Genomic DNA, 15,619 nt, shown 5'->3' with positions numbered 1-15,619 from the left:
CTAGCTTACAGATGAAAGAAAGAAGAATGCAAATGGACTCTACCTTTGCATTCTAAATCCTTCATCAGATGGACTAAATAACCTCCCCCTTCCCCTTATTTTTATGCTACTTTATCAAGTCAGCTCGCGTCTGGTATAAACACGTACTTGCTTATACACACTACACAAACCATTTCTTCTTATTCATGTATTGAATTGTTCGTCATTGACTACAAGAGATCAAATCAGTTACTCATAGCACTTTTTTTTTTAAAAAAAAAAATTGAAATAGTATACGCTACAAGAGAACTTAATACAAAATCAATCTGCTAACCAGTGACAAGACGAAAGACATTCTATATCAATACTTTGATCATCCGCATCAACTCTCTGGCTGGACCAGCAATATATTAACGTTTCTCAGTAGCAGATACTTTTACTATTTACTATGACGACCAATATATCAACAAATTCATTGCAGCGACAACAGCAACAGCAGCCACTAACTGATGATACACATACGATCGCTGATTCAGTAAGTCTGCCTTGTTTTCTGCACGCAGAACATGCAGTGATATCTGACGGTTCTACTATACGCTTTACTTCAATGCAATAAAGGACTTGCAGAAACTGTTAAGAGACAAGGCTGAAGAAGAAAGAAGAAAACGGCAAAAGTAAAATAGAAAAAAGCTCAAACTCTTGCAAAAATTCGCCTTGCCTATTAACTACGCTACTTGATGATTTAGGTTTATTGAGGAACATAGAAGTTTATTGCTACGTGAACTATTCTTGCTGACAAAAGATAGCGATAATATTCTATCCTTTCTCAGTTCAGAAGAGGAGTTTTCTCATTTGGATATTGTACGTGAAAAATGCTTTCTGGATCAATTGGAATTCAGGTACCAAAAAAAAATTAGGCTTTTATTTTTCTTTGGAATAATAATAAGAAAAAATAACATAATTGCAAATAGAAATGGTGCTTTCCCACCATTAAAGGCTGCTATAGAAACAGAAATACCTGTTGAACTTATGGAAACCGAAGGAAGTTCAAAAGAAGACGTTACAATATCGGAAGATCCACAACAGCAAGAACAACAACAGGAGGAGCAGGAGCAGGAGCAGGAGCAGTATCCCATTGGAACTAACACCATTGATGATGTCAAAAATGATGTCTCTTTGGAACATGATAGTAATGTCATTCCGTCAGTCGAAGCAGACTTGAACATACCAGCATCATTATTAACAAGAAGAGGCACTAGTCCTGTAGTTGTCATAGTAAGAACGTTTATTCTGTTGTCTTTGACGTAGAGCTCAAACTGAATTTTTTTACTTAGGAGAGACATCAGCCATCATCACTTATAAACACATCACAAATAGATGGCCTTGAAGGAGAAATGGCACCGTCCTCACCATTAAAACAAGATGAAAATGCAACAGCGATATCTGCAGAAAAAAAACCGATCTTTTCGTACACATCTACCTTAACAGACAACATGGACCATCCACAACACACAGTTCAAATCTACAACGGGCACACATTTATTGATAAACGAAATGATCTTCCGTCCGGATTCGATCTCTATGCATGGCGACTCAAAGCACAAGCACAACCACTTCACGCTCAACTACTAGGCGCTACGAAAGTACTTTCAACGCATGATTGGACACTAGCTACAGATGAGATCAAATCCATCAAAATCATATCACAAATTGAACAGTTGAAACGAAAAAATATGTGGAGTCAAAGACAGCTGAAACGTCACAAGTCTATACCTCGTACAAAGACACACTGGGATTTGTTGCTAGATGAAATGAAATGGATGAGAACGGATTTTAAGGAAGAAAGAAAGTGGAAAATGGCGAATGCCTATTTCATAGCTCAAGCCGTGGTGCAATGGCATCAAACAACTGATAAATCGACTGTTTGCGTAAGAGTGAGTTCATACTTTACTGTGCACATTCCGACCCTGCTCCTTTCATTCAAACCCATCTGTGCTTTTTTATAGACATACGTACCAAGTCATAATATAGCAGCAGCGATACGGAGTGACGACCAGGAAGTCGGTACTCCTGTGGAGGACACGTTTCCCACAGAACCCTCTTTATCTATGGAGGCCATGGAGGCCATGGAGGCCAAAGAGGATGATACAGCAATGAAAGCAGCTTTAAAAAACGATGTTGAGATGACAGAAGCAGCAGCTCTTGTGGATCCGCCTAGCATACTGGAAAATGAAAGAAAGCCATCCTTGATTGAAGATAATGAAGACGACGAAGATGAGGACGAGGATGATTCAGAAAAAGAAAGCGAATCAAAGGCTGTGAGGAGAGGAGAGAGAGATGTGCAAAAGATATCTACTTTGTCTTCGACTGCCTCGACCGATAAAGATAAGCCTAATTCTTTATTGGACAGCTTAAGAGGAAACCAAACCATACTTTCCATAGAGACAGAAGAGAACGATGAAGGGAATCAACAAAGCGTCATCTCGTTATTGTTTCCTGATTTATTATTGTATACCGCGCCTGATACTAATTTTATTGATATGGATCCCTATTTCGATGAAGCAGAATCCAGTAGAATTGTCCCTTTCAAATTGACTGCTCAGCGTATCAGATTCTCATCTAACAAGGGCCATCATCACATGACAAGAAAGAGACGGGCCAACAGATTTCATCATGGCAACATGTATGATGATGATCATGAGGATAGATGGGATACACTGGAAACGGTGGATATTTTGCCATTGCAACAAGATAAGAAAAATGACCGCTCAAGTAAGTACATGCTTTGGGCATTCAGTGCGAAGAGAGACCCATCAGGCGGATTCTGATAATACATCGGGTCGTTGAATGACCCTTTCCTAAAACTCACATTTTTCTAATCCCCTCCCCCCTCCTCTTCCCTCCTTAATCCTATAGCTCTATTTACTTTTGAAATTGTGCAAGATGCTGCAGCACCTCATCACCAACCTCCTACCCCTGTAGCGCCACCTGCTGAAGCATCTTCTACTAAAAAGAGAAGAGCATTAGCACTAGCAGCTACTGCTGCAGCTAATCATACCCATCCTACTTCCAATGCATCGACAAGCACATGGTCGGAAGAGGATGATTTATGCTTGATTCAACTTATTGCGCAATATGCATTTAATTGGAGCCTTATCTGCGATGCATTTAATACTATTCGAGGGGTGAATCATAGTACAGAAGTAACGGGCGGTAACGAAAGGCGTACAGCATGGGACTGTTACGAAAGATGGAAACAGAAGAACTTGACATCGCTTTCAGGACAGATGAACCTCGATTACATGTCTAAATTGGAAAATGATTTGTCAAAGATGCCTGATGTTTTGAAACCGGATAACATCAGAAAACGGCAAAGACATAACCATCTATTGGAGGCAATCAAACAATCACAAAAGAAGCGAGAAGAGTTGGAAAATGTTCGACCTAAACGTAAGTTCAACAGTAGAGCGTGTGTGTGTGTATATATATGTGCGTGAGCTTTTAGTGAATGTGTGTATGAAGGAAGGGGTTTGCTTTCAATTCCATGTCTATTGTATGCAATGTACGAATTAAACCGAAAATTTGATTAATTAATAAAACTTATCCCATTCATTTTATAGGCGCCTCATCGCCTCCTAAAGCAACGATTGAAGAGCACGGTCTAAGCTCGAATGGACAAAGGTTACCTACTGCTATGGAACTTAGCTTGTACAGAATGCAACGAGAACAACAGATAGCTCGTGCAGCAGCGTATGGGCAACGGCAACTATTATCACAAGGTCTTTTGAATAATCAACAACCTCCGTTAAATGTAAGTACTTGGCTTTACACGTTTTTAAAGTATTGCAATATGATTGATCCAAAAAAAAAAAAAAAAAAAAAAAAAATTAACAAAAAAATAATCAAACTTATGGATGCATTAGGGCAATGCATTACCTCAGTCCCATCCACAACAACAAGCCCAAATGCAACAGCAGCAACAGCCGCAACAGTCAGTCAACATGGATGCCCCCACCCCTGTGGGCCCTCCTACCGCCACTCCATCTAAGACTGCGAATATAACTGCCACTACCCAAAATGCTGCTGCATCCGCTGCGATCGCCGCTGCGGCAGCGGCAGCGACTGCCAATAGGGGCTTGAGTAATAGTAACATTGCTTCTACTACGACCCTTCCTATTGCAGGCACAAATATGAATAGGCCTGCCGCAACAGCAAATGCTACTGCTACGACTGCTCAACAGCAATTCTATCAAGCTTTAATAGCTCAACAGCAAGCAGCCCAGTTGCAGCAACAGCAACAACAACAACAGCAGCAGCAGCAACAACAGCAACAGCAGCAACAACCAACACCTCAAACGCATGCTGGCCAACTTCTTCAACAACAGCAATTGCAGCAATTGCAGGTACAGCAAGCTCAAGCACGAGTGCTTGCTCTACAGAGACAGCAGCAGCAGGTACAACTACAACAGCCATCGGTAAACAACAATGCCATGAATACAGGAATAGCAGCATCACCTGTTATTACGAATAACATGTTACCCTCCAACAATAATACTAATATGAATACCATTACTGCTACTACTAATAATACCACAGCTACGGCTAACATAATGAATAATACTAACTTACAAGCACAACAAGCAAGATACCCAACTACCGCACAACAGCTTCAATTGCTTCGTCAGCAACAAATGTTGATGGCGGCCGCGGCCGCAGCACAGCAACAACAACAACAACAAACAGGACAAATCAATCGAGCCATGACTGCTTCGCCTATGCCATCACAACAACAGCAAAGGTTTTTAGCATCTCAGACTTCTCCACAGCAAGTTCAATCTTTAGGTAAAATTAAGTAAAGATGACTTTGCTTTATGCTCTTTTATCCTACTCACTGCCTATCCCTTCATCTTGTATTGGAAAAATAAAAATAGGACTACAATCAACATCCCCCGCTACTACTGCTACAACTCATACTACCACTGGTACTATGACGAATACGAATACAACATCCATGTCTCCACAAATCCAACCGCAACCACAGCAACCTGTCAATGCCTTGGCTTTAGCAGCACAACTAGCACAATTAGGATATCCTATTCAACAATCTATTGGGCATTTACCGGTCAATCAACAAGTGCATTTACAGAGATATCTTTTTCAGATGCAAATGCGTAATAACTTGGTTGCACAACAACAACAACAACAACAACAACAACAACAACAACTCAACCATAATACTACGACAAACACTACTACTACGGCGACACCTCAACAGCAGCAGCAGCAACAACAACAACAACAACAACAACAACAGCAGCAGCAGCAGCAGTTATTGTTACAGCAGCAGCAATTACTACTTCAACAGCAACAACAGCAACAACAATATTTATTACAACAACAAAGACAAAGAGCCTATCAATTACAACAACAGCAACAGCAGCAGCAACAACAAATGCTGGCATCAACAGTAATGAACTCACCTGTGTTGATGTCACAGCAGCAACCACAACCACAACCACAACCACCGCCACCCCTGATGGTAGCACAAACATCGCCTTCTGTTTCTTCTGCTTCTTCTATCAACAATAATGATACAACAATAACAACAATGAATAGTAACAATATTTAAACTTGGTAGCTTTAAAGAAACTTTATATTTCAATACCAGAAAAAAAAAAAAAAAAAAAAAGAAAAAGAAAAAAAGAAAAGCCTGTGATCCTTTGTTTGTGTATATGTAGAATATGATCTGTTTATTATTCAAAGAAAGATGATTCTTGTTAGGACTTTTTTTTTGGTTTTGTTACGTTATTAAATAAGAATTTCAAGCAAAAAGTATGTGCGTGTGTTGTATGAAACGATAAAATGAAAAAATAAAAAAAAAATAAAAAGTAAAGGGTAATTTATATACAATAAAAGCAGTATGTATTGAGCAGAGAAATGGAAGAAACGATAGTAAAACGTGATGATTTTCTACATAGTGATTCTTTCTTTTCTCAAACATGACCTTCTCTTGAAACAACCTTATAATTCGGCGTAGGCTGATGATGATACGTAAAATGTTCTTTTTCTTCTTTGATTTTGAGTGAAGTCAGCAGTAACATATTTTCAGGCTGTTCTACTGTTTGATCTTGTAGTGGTTGTTTATTTTTCATAAGAGTAGCAATAGCTATCATAGTAAAAGATGGAGAAATGATGAGATTGAATATCAAACACGCTGATGATGACCATGATGATGACGATGACGATGGTTAGAGACCATTGCATAATAGCTTACCTTCTCTGATGCCTTGCTCCCCATTTGATAAGGAACCAAGGGGTAATTTGCCATTGGCAGAGAGTGATTTCAATTGTTGTACAAGGTCAGGGTATTCTCTCAAAATGGCATACGATCGAGACATTTTACCAATAGCCAACACCTTTCTTTTGATGATTTGTCTACGATAAGCATCCACGACTCCATTGGCTTCATGTGTCGCTATGGTAGTCATGATACTTGAAGTAGAAGGAGTAGTAGCATGGATGGTGCTTGATCCATTTCCCATAGCAGTAGAAGTATTGATATGAACCGATGATGATGATGCATTGTTATCGCCTCCTTCAACTTGCTTTGTACCATTATCGTTCTTGGTGGTAGTGGCAGTAGTATTGCTGTTGTTGTTATTAAGAATGGCAAGCGACATTTTAAAACAGTTTATATTAGGATATAGGAAAAAAAAGAGATAAGAGGAAAGAAGAAACGATAAAAAATCAAACACATTGTAAAATGTAACAGCCTTTATATAACCATTAAAATAAACAAAAAAAAAAAAAAAATAAAAATAAAAAAATAAGGGGCTGAACCATACTCTGTTGCTCTCTTGTTTTTCGATTCTTTTTTTTTTTTTTTTTTTTTTTTTTTTTTTAAGGGTTTCAATGCATATAAAACTGGGAAGATTGAGAACATTCCTTCATACACTAAAGGTATATCTTTTGCCGAAATTCGCGAACTTTATTTTTCTTTTTTTTTTTTTTTTTTCTTTCTTTTCTTTCTGCACATGTCCATTTTGATTTTTTGTTGGAAATCATTTTGTTTAACAGAAGATTCTTTATCACAAGTCTTGTAACGTGTATAGAGTGTAAATGCGTAAGTGTGTATTTAACTGTGTTTAAGTGTGTTTTAAGTGTGTTTAAGTGTGTGTGTGTGTATGTGTGTGTGTGTGTGTGTGTTTTTGTGTTAAACGTGCAAAAAGAGGTATGGTTGTTCATTATCTACAATATTAATATGCTGCTTTAATCTCCACTTGCACATCCTCTGCATCCACAGTGAACACATTCTACTACTTTTCCTTCTTCCAACTTTTCCTTGGGCACTCTGCAAATGCACGTTGTGCCAAAGTTCGTATCTTTTGGCTGAATACATCTCAAACAACATAGTTTTTCGAAACCAGGCTATTCATTGGAAAACGATTTGTCAGCTTTGTCTCTCACCTCATTCTACTCTTTCTTGGTCAATCCATGGCCATGCATTCTAACCTTTTTCCACTTAGCTATGAGATTGGCATCTGCATATTTGTTCTTTAATAAGTAATCATACAATTCGCGTGAAATGATCTTTCTTCTGTAATATAGATCGTAAACATATCGCGATCGTTGGTGATGTATACGAAATACTGGCCAAGAACTTTCTACAATACGTTTGCCTTCATGCGATTCATTTTCGACTAGGAAGAGAAAAAAAAAAAAAAAAAAAACATCAGCATAAGATCTTACATTGCTTTTCTTTGAACGTCAACATCTTTCATTCAGGAGCGATGAAGAAAAATTTTCGTTACGACAAACCTTCTTTCATTTTTCGAGCAAACTCTTCTAAAGTGGGTTCAATTTCATCAAAGCCTTCTGGAGGCCTTTTTGTTCTTGATGTTCGGATTTTGGGCATTGTGTGCTTTCTACTAAGAATTAGGTTATACTCAATAAAAAAAAAAATAAAAAATAAAAAAAATAAAAAGAAATAGAGTGAAAGTAGAAAAAAAAAATCCATTGGTCGTTGCGCTTTGAGCTTTGAGTTTTCTGCTGAGATTTGCCCATTTCTTGGGCAAACATGACGTACGAACAAGAAAAAGTCAAACGCGACTGCCAAAAGCTTGGAGACAAAAAAAAAGGGACAAAGAAAAGTCATGCATTAGCTTTCTTACCCTTTGTTCTCATTTCATCCGGTCACGTATATCGTTGAATATCACTAAAGAGAAGAGATTTCTAGAAGACGCTACCAAAGAGAACATGCAAAAAGATCATCTTCTTTACTATTTTTATATTCTCCATGCAAGGAACCAGTTTCTTTTTTTCCTGGTTTTTTTTTTTTTTTTTGTCCATACATATAAAGCCTTTGGATAGACTATGAAGGAGAGGAGGAGCCAAAGAATGCACGAAATAGGTTAAAAAACCGCTAACGTAGCGTCCGCTTAAAAATTTCCCTTTTCAATACCCTTCCCCATAACTTCTTGAAAGTTGCTAATGTCAGCAAAGAGTAACAATGTCAAAGTAGATGGTCATTACTTACTTGCATCGAGCACAGCTGGTTTGATTGCTCGTTGTATAACTCATCCAAGTAAAATAACAACTTATAGATTAGTGGGCGATGGAGGGAAAGGGAAAAAGACAACAACAAAAGAAAACTTATCACTTTTGCACACCTCCCCTCTCCTTATGTCTCCCTGAATATATCTATTTATAGTGGATACCATCAAAACTAGACTTCAAACAACAACAACAACAACAGCCACCCGACCACAAAGTATATCTGCCCTCTTCAAATCCATTCATACTGCCATTTTTCAAAATGAACCTACTAGGTCAAAATCTTTTCTATCCTTATACCGCGGCTTACCAGTAACACTTGTCTTCTCAGTACCTGCGCTGACCGTTCATCTGTCCTGTTATGAAATTTCCAAGCAAACGCTCGATCGTTATTCCAGCACGTCCTCACATACCACTAGAACAGCAAGCCGCTATTTTAAGCAAGACACAGCTTTCAATCATCTTTTATCGGGTTGTTTCGCTGAAGTGGCAGCAGGACTTTTGTTTACACCTATGGAAGTAATGAAAAATAGACTGCAAACAGCTCATTATTCCCATCTTCAGAGTACCACCACCACCACCACCACCACCACCACTACGATAAAGGATCTGATGCTCGCAAAGAGCATCTTCAAGAAAGAAGGTATTTTGGGATTTTACAAAGGATATTGGATGGGTCTCGTTGTTTTTGTACCTCATTCCATGGCTTATTTTGCTACCTATGAGAAAATGAAACAATATTGGAGAAGAAACAGGAGTAGTCACCATACCAACCACAATAGCAATGATCCGAAAATGTTTATGGTTTGCTCCAGTATAGCAGGCGTCGTCAGCATTTTGTTATCGACTCCTTTGGATGTCATCAAGACACGATGGCAGATTTCAGCCGCTGAACAAGGCAAAGCCTTTCGTTCCGGACCTGTACAAATTGCAAGAAATATGCTCATGAAAGAAGGATGGTATGCTTTTAAAAAGGGGTTATGGGCTCGAATGGCATGGGGAATACCAACAACGGCCATCAGTATGACTCTGTTCGAGTTATTGAAGTAGAGATTGTGTGTGACGGTCTCGTTTGAGAGGGTGGAAGATGAGTTGATGAACAAGAGGGCAGCTGTTGGAGCCTCACTCCTCGAAAATGAGCGAGAATAAAACCACCATGGGTAAAAAAAGACAAAGTGTCAACATAGTGTGTACATATTCCTTCGGAGTTTTATTTGATTGTCATTGTAAATAGAGGTTTTGATGGGATAGGTAGTGAAGTTTTAAATAGTAAATAATAGTTGTAATAATAATAAGTAATGTCTAAAACAAATCTAAATCGAACTATTCATTGATCACGTTATCAAGACATCTGAATTGAAAACGTTGGGGAGACACTCTTGACTGATTGTCTAAAGCAAAGAGAAAACAGCCGCAACAACAGCAGCGCCCATAGTAGCACCGACACTAGCACGGACAAAGTGGCCATTCGACTTGGCAGCTTGAGCCTTACTGCTTACCTTAGCATCAGTCACGCCAAAAGGAGCTTGGGTGGAGCTGGCGCTGGCAGAAGATGATGAAGCACTGGAAGTGGGCATAGACAAACCAGAGAAGGAGGCCATGCTAGAGAATGTATCGCTCACACTGGCTGATGATGAAGCAGAAGCAGAGGCCGCCGCAGCATCCATATCTTCTTCGTCCATAGCCTCAGCCATTTCAGCTTCCTCTTCTTCCTCTTCTTCTAGTTCTTCACCATTTTCCATTTCCTTTTCAAGAAGAGCATCTTCTTCATTCGTTTCCTCCTCCTCCTCTCCTTCATCTGATCCGGTACCTGATGTAGTGGGTTCTTCTACTGAGTCTTCTGATTCTTCTCCTCCTTCTTCTCCTCCTTCTTCTCCTTCTTCTCCGTCAGTAGCACTCTCACTGGGTTGAGACTCACCTTCTTCTTCACCAGTAGAGGCAGAGGAGGTTTCTTCAGCCATCTCGGGGGCAACAGAGGCTTCAGGTTGTTGTTCATCCATAGAAGCAGAAGCAGCTTCCATGGCTTCCTCATCTTCCTCTTCTTGAGCAGCAGGCCTGACGTTGCTGGCCTGAAGTCCGTCCTCGGCGTCCTGTTCTTCAGCTTCCTCTTCATCAAGGTCTTCAGTGTTTGTGTTCTTCTTAGATGCGACTTCTTCCTCTTCTTCTTCCTCTAATTCCATACCAGATGTAGTAGCTTCGGCCTCTTCTTCGTCTCCTTCAGCAACATCCATGGAAGGAGCGACTTCTGAATTCTCTTCGGCTTCACCAGAGGCTGATGGGGATACTTCGCTTTCTCCTTCAGCCATTGCGTCTGTATTTTGTTCGTTATTATTATCCATCATACTGCTATTTTCTTCTTCACTATTAGTGTTGTTTTCTGTGTTGTTTTCGACTTGTTCGGGTACAGCGGCGACTTGAGTAGCTTCCGGTTGTTCAGGAGCAACAGCAACACCGCCTTCCATGCCTTCTTGAGGAGTAGCTTGTGCTATTATTGAGTAGTTTTTTTCGGGTTTTTTTTTTTTTTTTTGGGTGGTTTTTTTATTTTTTTTTTAAAAAAAAAAGTGATATTTAGTTAGGGTAACCTTTTGTGCTTTATGAATTTTTTCCAAAGTCATCTTTACCATTCACAATAAGGGTGGCAATGGCGAAAGTAATAAGAGCTTTGGTACGCATCTGGTGTCTAATATGTGTGTATGTATGATTATGTGTGTCTTCAATGTATCAAGTATATCGGATGATATAAGAAAGGAGAAGAAAGATAAAAAGTGGTAGTGAAATGTCTTTATTATATGTTCTTTCCTGGCACCGGGAAATATTTCATGAAATTAAAAATGATGCGTTATGGTTGGTATTATGATCTATAATTCCGGTATTAACAAAAGATATGTCGACGAGGCTATGTGGTTTAAAATACATTCGTCAAGTTTGAATTTAAACAGATAGGTGATGGAAGAAAGCTCAAAAAGTTAAATACGTCGATCTCTCTTTAACTTTCGGAAGTTTTTCCTTTAAACTTACTGTCCTTAGCTTGAGGATATCTTGCTGGTTTACGTTTGAAAAGATGGGGGGTAACCCTCCTTCAGTGTATATAGTTTATTAGTATGTCTGTACACTATGGTGTGCACATATTGATTGGCCTCGTTACAGTATAGAGAAAAGAAAGGGCTACAGTTAGAATGAGTTCAATTTTATTTTTTAGTTATTTATTAAAATCAGTTCAAATTAGCATCGTATATTTCAGGAATGAGTTAAAGGCGGAGAAAAGTCTTAAAAGTATGATTGTTGTTTGGCTGTTTACGTGTGTTGTCATTATTCGTTTTGCTTTGACCAAAAAGACACGATGACTCCCGAGAGGATTGTTCAGAAGCTTTTTGACTTTTTTGAGAGCGTAGCTTTTTGAACTATATGATTATACTATATTGCAACTGCCCACTGCCCACTGCTCATTTTTGTGTATTTGGCAAACGGTAGGAGCATTAAGGGTAGCGGGATAACAGAAGAGGATTTTTGCTTTTAGACGCAATGCTTCTCTACAAGTTATGCCAAGAAAAGAGACATGTCCGAGCTCAGTATCTCACACATCATGTATTATCTATTATTAAAAAAATTGGAGAGTCGTCTTTGCTATAGCTCTTTGTTGTACATAGTTTGTAAGTTTGCGATACATAAGGCAGCATACCATCTTCGCATTCCATGGAGTGTTTGTTACGCTTCAAAAAGCTCGTCATCCTGTTAGCCACAACAAAAAATCAAGCTAAAAAATCTATTGACTAGCGCCTTGATATATACACCATCTTGACAAGCATATAGCTTTTTGAACGTTTAGGATCACTGATTGTATCTACAAACGTAGCAAATTACAATAATGGGCATCCAAAAACGTCTGATTCGTTTTTTTTTTCCTACTGCTGAGATTGAAAGAGGCAAATCTTTTGACTAAACATTTTGTTAAGGTTTTTTTCCCCCACATTTTGCCTTTTTCTGTTCACAACGTTTTCAATATAAAGCTTTTTATTGATTGTATTTTTGGCCCTTAACAATGAGTGCACAGGCATTCTACGAAAAAGCACTCCGTTGTTATCTTTTGACAAAATATACTCCGGCAGTGAATAACTGCCTTAAGGCAATCTCCTATTCAAAAAATGAAACAGTAGACAGCAGCCTGTTGTCCAACATTTGGACATTGTACATTAACATTGCAACGACCTTGCTCAGCTTCACCGCGCCAGCAAATGAAACTCTTTTAAAGAAGCTACTACACCTTAAAGAATATCATTCTTCCAAGCAAGAAACTTGCTATTTTATTTGGAAGAATGTGGCTGATGAAGGCTTTCAAGGCGATGTCAGTCAGATCTCATCAACACTTATTTCTGTATGGTAAAACGAGAATTATCAGTAAGAGAGAGCTAGAACATCGACAAAAGTTCAGGAAACTAAAGTAAAATCATTCTATCTAGTCTAGCTATGGCGTTGAATTTGCAGCAACCCTCCTTAGCCAGCAATATCGCTGAAGAATGGTTTTCAGCTTTACCAGATCATGTCTTGCAGGAAATTGCTGAAGGGAATGATAGAGCAGGATACAATGATATTGTTGATCAATACATTGTCAATATTTTGCCCATAATGGATGATTTTGACTCTGCCTTAACATTTCTTGAGTACAATACAATTATACCAGATGCAAGAAAAAAGGTAAACTCTCCTCGCAGATTACATATCGATCGTTCTATTGTTGGATAGCTCTTGAACTAACCCGAGCGATCATTTGGTCTATTCAGGTTTTACAAAAATCAGTACTGGAAAAGAAACAGACAGTGGAGTTTGAAAGAGAAAAGAAGACCAAGTTAGAAGAAGAAGCAAGGAAATTAGCAATAGAAGAAAAGAGAAAAGCGGAAGAAGAAAAACTCAGGAAAGAGGCAGAATCTAAGAGGATGAAAGAAAGAGAAGAAGAAGAAGCACGCTTGAAAGAGCAAGTATCAGTTGAACAAAGACAGAAAGAAATAGCAGCAGAGGAAGAATCTAGCTCAAAAGTGTCTTCACTACATAAATCATTTGATCAACTTCAGCTAAGCAATGACAGGAGCAGTTATACTATCTCTAGTAGTAGCAGTCACCGAAATAATGGTTCCACTTTAGTGCAGAAGTGGATAAAAAGGTTTTCCAATGCGCAAATCTCCAAGACAACGGGTGGTATATTAATATTCATCTTTGCCCTGTTTGCACTGCTGAGCGGACAACGTGGGAGACTGTCTGTAGCTCTACAGCATTTAATGCATAAGCTTTGGGAGACTGTGAAAATGGGAACCAAAGTGACCTATATATAAATCGTTCAAAATTAGAATAAAATACCACAACAGCTATCTGATGCTTTTTGGCTTTTACCCATTTAAATGTATTTGCAAAGCAGTGTTTCCAGCATCAGCCTATTCTTTTTGCCGGCTATAAGGAGTAAAGGACTGAAGTTTCACTAAACATTGCTCTTATAACACGAATGATGCTCACCCCTTACACAACAAGGAGAAGTGAGTGAGAACGATCAAAGAACTAAAAACTGATTTAAAAAGGAAAAATGAGGAGCAAGCAGAGAGTGCTTCCTTTATCTTTTTCTGGAGAATTTACTTACATGTATTTACGTATCATACTATTCATATGCTCATTATCTTTTACTGTTCGTTACGTCCATTCATTAAAAGCTTTGGAAATAACGCAGTGTCCAAAGCTAGCACCCCGAGAACCCGCTAAAAGCGTGTTTGATTTGAGGCCTGATGATATCGAAGTGATAGCTGGAATGGGGGATAGGTATATCGAGCGTTCAAATCTACCGCAGTGATAGCTTGAATACTAAAAAATAAAACAAGTGTTTCAGCGGGCCTCCTTGTAAAGAATATAGAGACGCAGTACATCGACATAAATAGCTCCTTTATAGAATATAGAGGCTTTAGCTTCTCCATGGGTGGCGTGAGTACTATTTTTTTTTTTTTTGCAGTACAATTAATTGAAAACAAAAGCATTATATTTATTATTCTCTTTTTTTTTTTTTTTTTTTTTTTTTTTTGTTTATATTGGTAGGATGCAGATGCTCAATCTTTACCAGCATATATTCGACAATATCAATCTAAATTAATGGGTGCCTCAATAGGAAAAAGACCGGCAGAGATATGTCCAGGTAGAATTGATTTTAGCAAGGAAGACATCTTTGTGCATGTAGCATTCTGATTTTTTTCTTCTCTTCTTCTTCTATTCCACAGATACATTTTTCTGCACGAGTACATTGCACAGGTAAACCAAAAATAAGAGAAAAGCCTATGCATGCAGATAATTCGACAATAAGAAACGTCAATTAGAGAGGCTCTAAATACTTCTTTTTTTAGCCCTAAGGTTGATCAATTGAACGCTGCTCAATCCGGTGCAACTACTCGGGAATTGCCCGAACAAGTTGCCTACTTGAAACAATACATTGGTCAGGGTACAGCACTTGCTAGCAAGTGGAAATTGATCAATTTTTATATGGGATATAATGATGGCTCTGTATCGTGCTTGCCAGGTAGAAACGAAAGAGAATACTGGCTAAACGTAAGAAATGCACTCAACGATCTGATAACTAGTATTGATTACACTTTTATCAATCTCAGTAAGTATTCCTGCTTTAAGGCTACTTACCCCAGATTTATTGCGATGTTATGTTATGTTGACTTTTTTTTCTCCCCGAACCTAGTTGGTCTCACTCATTACAGTGAAGTTGTGGATACTGTCCGTACTACTGCCCCAGCAGGTTATAAGAAAACGTTTCCTGACGGTCGAAATGACTTATCGAGCATCGAATGTTATTGCTGTTCTCAGCCCAATGGTGGTGTAAATTACATTAGTGAACGCGTAACAGGATACAATAAAGCTCTTCAATTGATTGCAGAGGAGATACAGAAAACAACAACAAAGAATGTAACAGCTGTCTATCAACCAACAAGTATAATTTCCTCCTCGGTACCCTATTTTACATTCAGGTAAGCTTGAGTACAACACTATAAACTTATTGCTAACGTGTGCTGATATCGCTGAGTTTCTGTTTACATTATATAGTAATGTTGAT

The 15,619-nt window shown here is 38.5% G+C and overlaps 7 protein-coding genes across 7 annotated transcripts; 4 read left to right on the top strand and 3 right to left on the bottom strand.

The window, feature by feature from the left end:
- The first annotated feature begins 759 nt into the window (after positions 1–759).
- On the top strand, positions 760–4,876 carry BDF20DRAFT_56296 (uncharacterized protein). The gene is made up of 7 exons (XM_053075750.1): positions 760–878; positions 976–1,254; positions 1,317–1,913; positions 1,986–2,751; positions 2,896–3,429; positions 3,600–3,790; positions 3,903–4,876. The coding sequence occupies exons 1-7, from the start codon at positions 852–854 to the stop codon at positions 4,833–4,835; spliced, it is 3,327 nt and encodes a 1,108-aa protein (XP_052940953.1). The 5' UTR covers positions 760–851; the 3' UTR covers positions 4,836–4,876.
- Positions 4,877–5,972: 1,096 nt separating this feature from the next.
- On the bottom strand, positions 5,973–6,659 carry BDF20DRAFT_909437 (uncharacterized protein; the record flags this gene model as incomplete). The annotated part of the gene is made up of 2 exons (XM_053083584.1): positions 5,973–6,145; positions 6,254–6,659. 2 exons carry the CDS (start codon positions 6,657–6,659, stop codon positions 5,973–5,975), a joined length of 579 nt encoding a protein of 192 aa, XP_052940952.1.
- Positions 6,660–6,966: 307 nt separating this feature from the next.
- Positions 6,967–7,991, bottom strand: BDF20DRAFT_845859 (G10 protein). The gene is made up of 3 exons (XM_053079714.1): positions 7,798–7,991; positions 7,492–7,679; positions 6,967–7,407 (listed from the first exon to the last, which is right to left on the bottom strand). Exons 1-3 carry the CDS (start codon positions 7,892–7,894, stop codon positions 7,249–7,251), a joined length of 444 nt encoding a protein of 147 aa, XP_052940951.1. The 5' UTR covers positions 7,895–7,991; the 3' UTR covers positions 6,967–7,248.
- A 339-nt stretch (positions 7,992–8,330) lies between these two features.
- Positions 8,331–9,582, top strand: BDF20DRAFT_967938 (mitochondrial carrier domain-containing protein; the record flags this gene model as incomplete). Its single annotated transcript, XM_053084989.1, has 3 exons — positions 8,331–8,563; positions 8,690–8,920; positions 8,957–9,582. Exons 1-3 carry the CDS (start codon positions 8,470–8,472, stop codon positions 9,580–9,582), a joined length of 951 nt encoding a protein of 316 aa, XP_052940950.1. The 5' UTR covers positions 8,331–8,469.
- A 341-nt stretch (positions 9,583–9,923) lies between these two features.
- On the bottom strand, positions 9,924–11,205 carry BDF20DRAFT_831704 (uncharacterized protein; the record flags this gene model as incomplete). Its single annotated transcript, XM_053078474.1, has 2 exons — positions 9,924–11,017; positions 11,154–11,205. 2 exons carry the CDS (start codon positions 11,203–11,205, stop codon positions 9,924–9,926), a joined length of 1,146 nt encoding a protein of 381 aa, XP_052940949.1.
- Positions 11,206–12,515: 1,310 nt separating this feature from the next.
- On the top strand, positions 12,516–13,916 carry BDF20DRAFT_845850 (uncharacterized protein). Its single transcript, XM_053079713.1, has 3 exons — positions 12,516–12,909; positions 12,990–13,224; positions 13,311–13,916. Exons 1-3 carry the CDS (start codon positions 12,572–12,574, stop codon positions 13,854–13,856), a joined length of 1,119 nt encoding a protein of 372 aa, XP_052940948.1. The 5' UTR covers positions 12,516–12,571; the 3' UTR covers positions 13,857–13,916.
- A 239-nt stretch (positions 13,917–14,155) lies between these two features.
- Positions 14,156–15,537, top strand: BDF20DRAFT_812747 (uncharacterized protein; the record flags this gene model as incomplete). The annotated part of the gene is made up of 6 exons (XM_053076819.1): positions 14,156–14,331; positions 14,391–14,409; positions 14,602–14,698; positions 14,781–14,811; positions 14,904–15,163; positions 15,248–15,537. 6 exons carry the CDS (start codon positions 14,156–14,158, stop codon positions 15,535–15,537), a joined length of 873 nt encoding a protein of 290 aa, XP_052940947.1.
- Between the last annotated feature and the right edge of the window lie 82 nt (positions 15,538–15,619).

Source organism: Mycotypha africana (genome assembly GCF_025528875.1).
Source record: "Mycotypha africana strain NRRL 2978 chromosome Unknown BDF20scaffold_1, whole genome shotgun sequence".
NCBI lineage: Eukaryota > Fungi > Mucoromycota > Mucoromycetes > Mucorales > Mycotyphaceae > Mycotypha > Mycotypha africana.
Note: the sequence above shows the minus strand (reverse complement) of the source record. Positions and strands in the feature narration are given on the sequence as shown.

Bases quoted from the DNA above. Each gene is read 5' to 3' on its own strand.
- BDF20DRAFT_56296 (XM_053075750.1), top strand. From the start codon at position 852: ATGCTTTCTGGATCAATTGGAATTCAG. The intron at 1,914-1,985 runs GTGAGTTCATAC...GCTTTTTTATAG, and splicing joins AATCGACTGTTTGCGTAAGA to ACATACGTACCAAGTCATAA. The intron at 3,791-3,902 runs GTAAGTACTTGG...TGGATGCATTAG, and splicing joins ATCAACAACCTCCGTTAAAT to GGCAATGCATTACCTCAGTC.
- BDF20DRAFT_845859 (XM_053079714.1), bottom strand. From the start codon at position 7,894: ATGCCCAAAATCCGAACATCAAGAACAAAAAGGCCTCCAGAAGGCTTT. The intron at 7,680-7,797 runs GTTTGTCGTAAC...TTCTCTTCCTAG, and splicing joins TGCTCGAAAAATGAAAGAAG to TCGAAAATGAATCGCATGAA. The intron at 7,408-7,491 runs GTTAGAATGCAT...TCCAATGAATAG, and splicing joins TCATAGCTAAGTGGAAAAAG to CCTGGTTTCGAAAAACTATG.
- BDF20DRAFT_845850 (XM_053079713.1), top strand. From the start codon at position 12,572: ATGAGTGCACAGGCATTCTACGAAAAAGCACTCCGTTGTTATCTTTTG. The intron at 12,910-12,989 runs GTAAAACGAGAA...CATTCTATCTAG, and splicing joins TCAACACTTATTTCTGTATG to TCTAGCTATGGCGTTGAATT. The intron at 13,225-13,310 runs GTAAACTCTCCT...TGGTCTATTCAG, and splicing joins TACCAGATGCAAGAAAAAAG to GTTTTACAAAAATCAGTACT.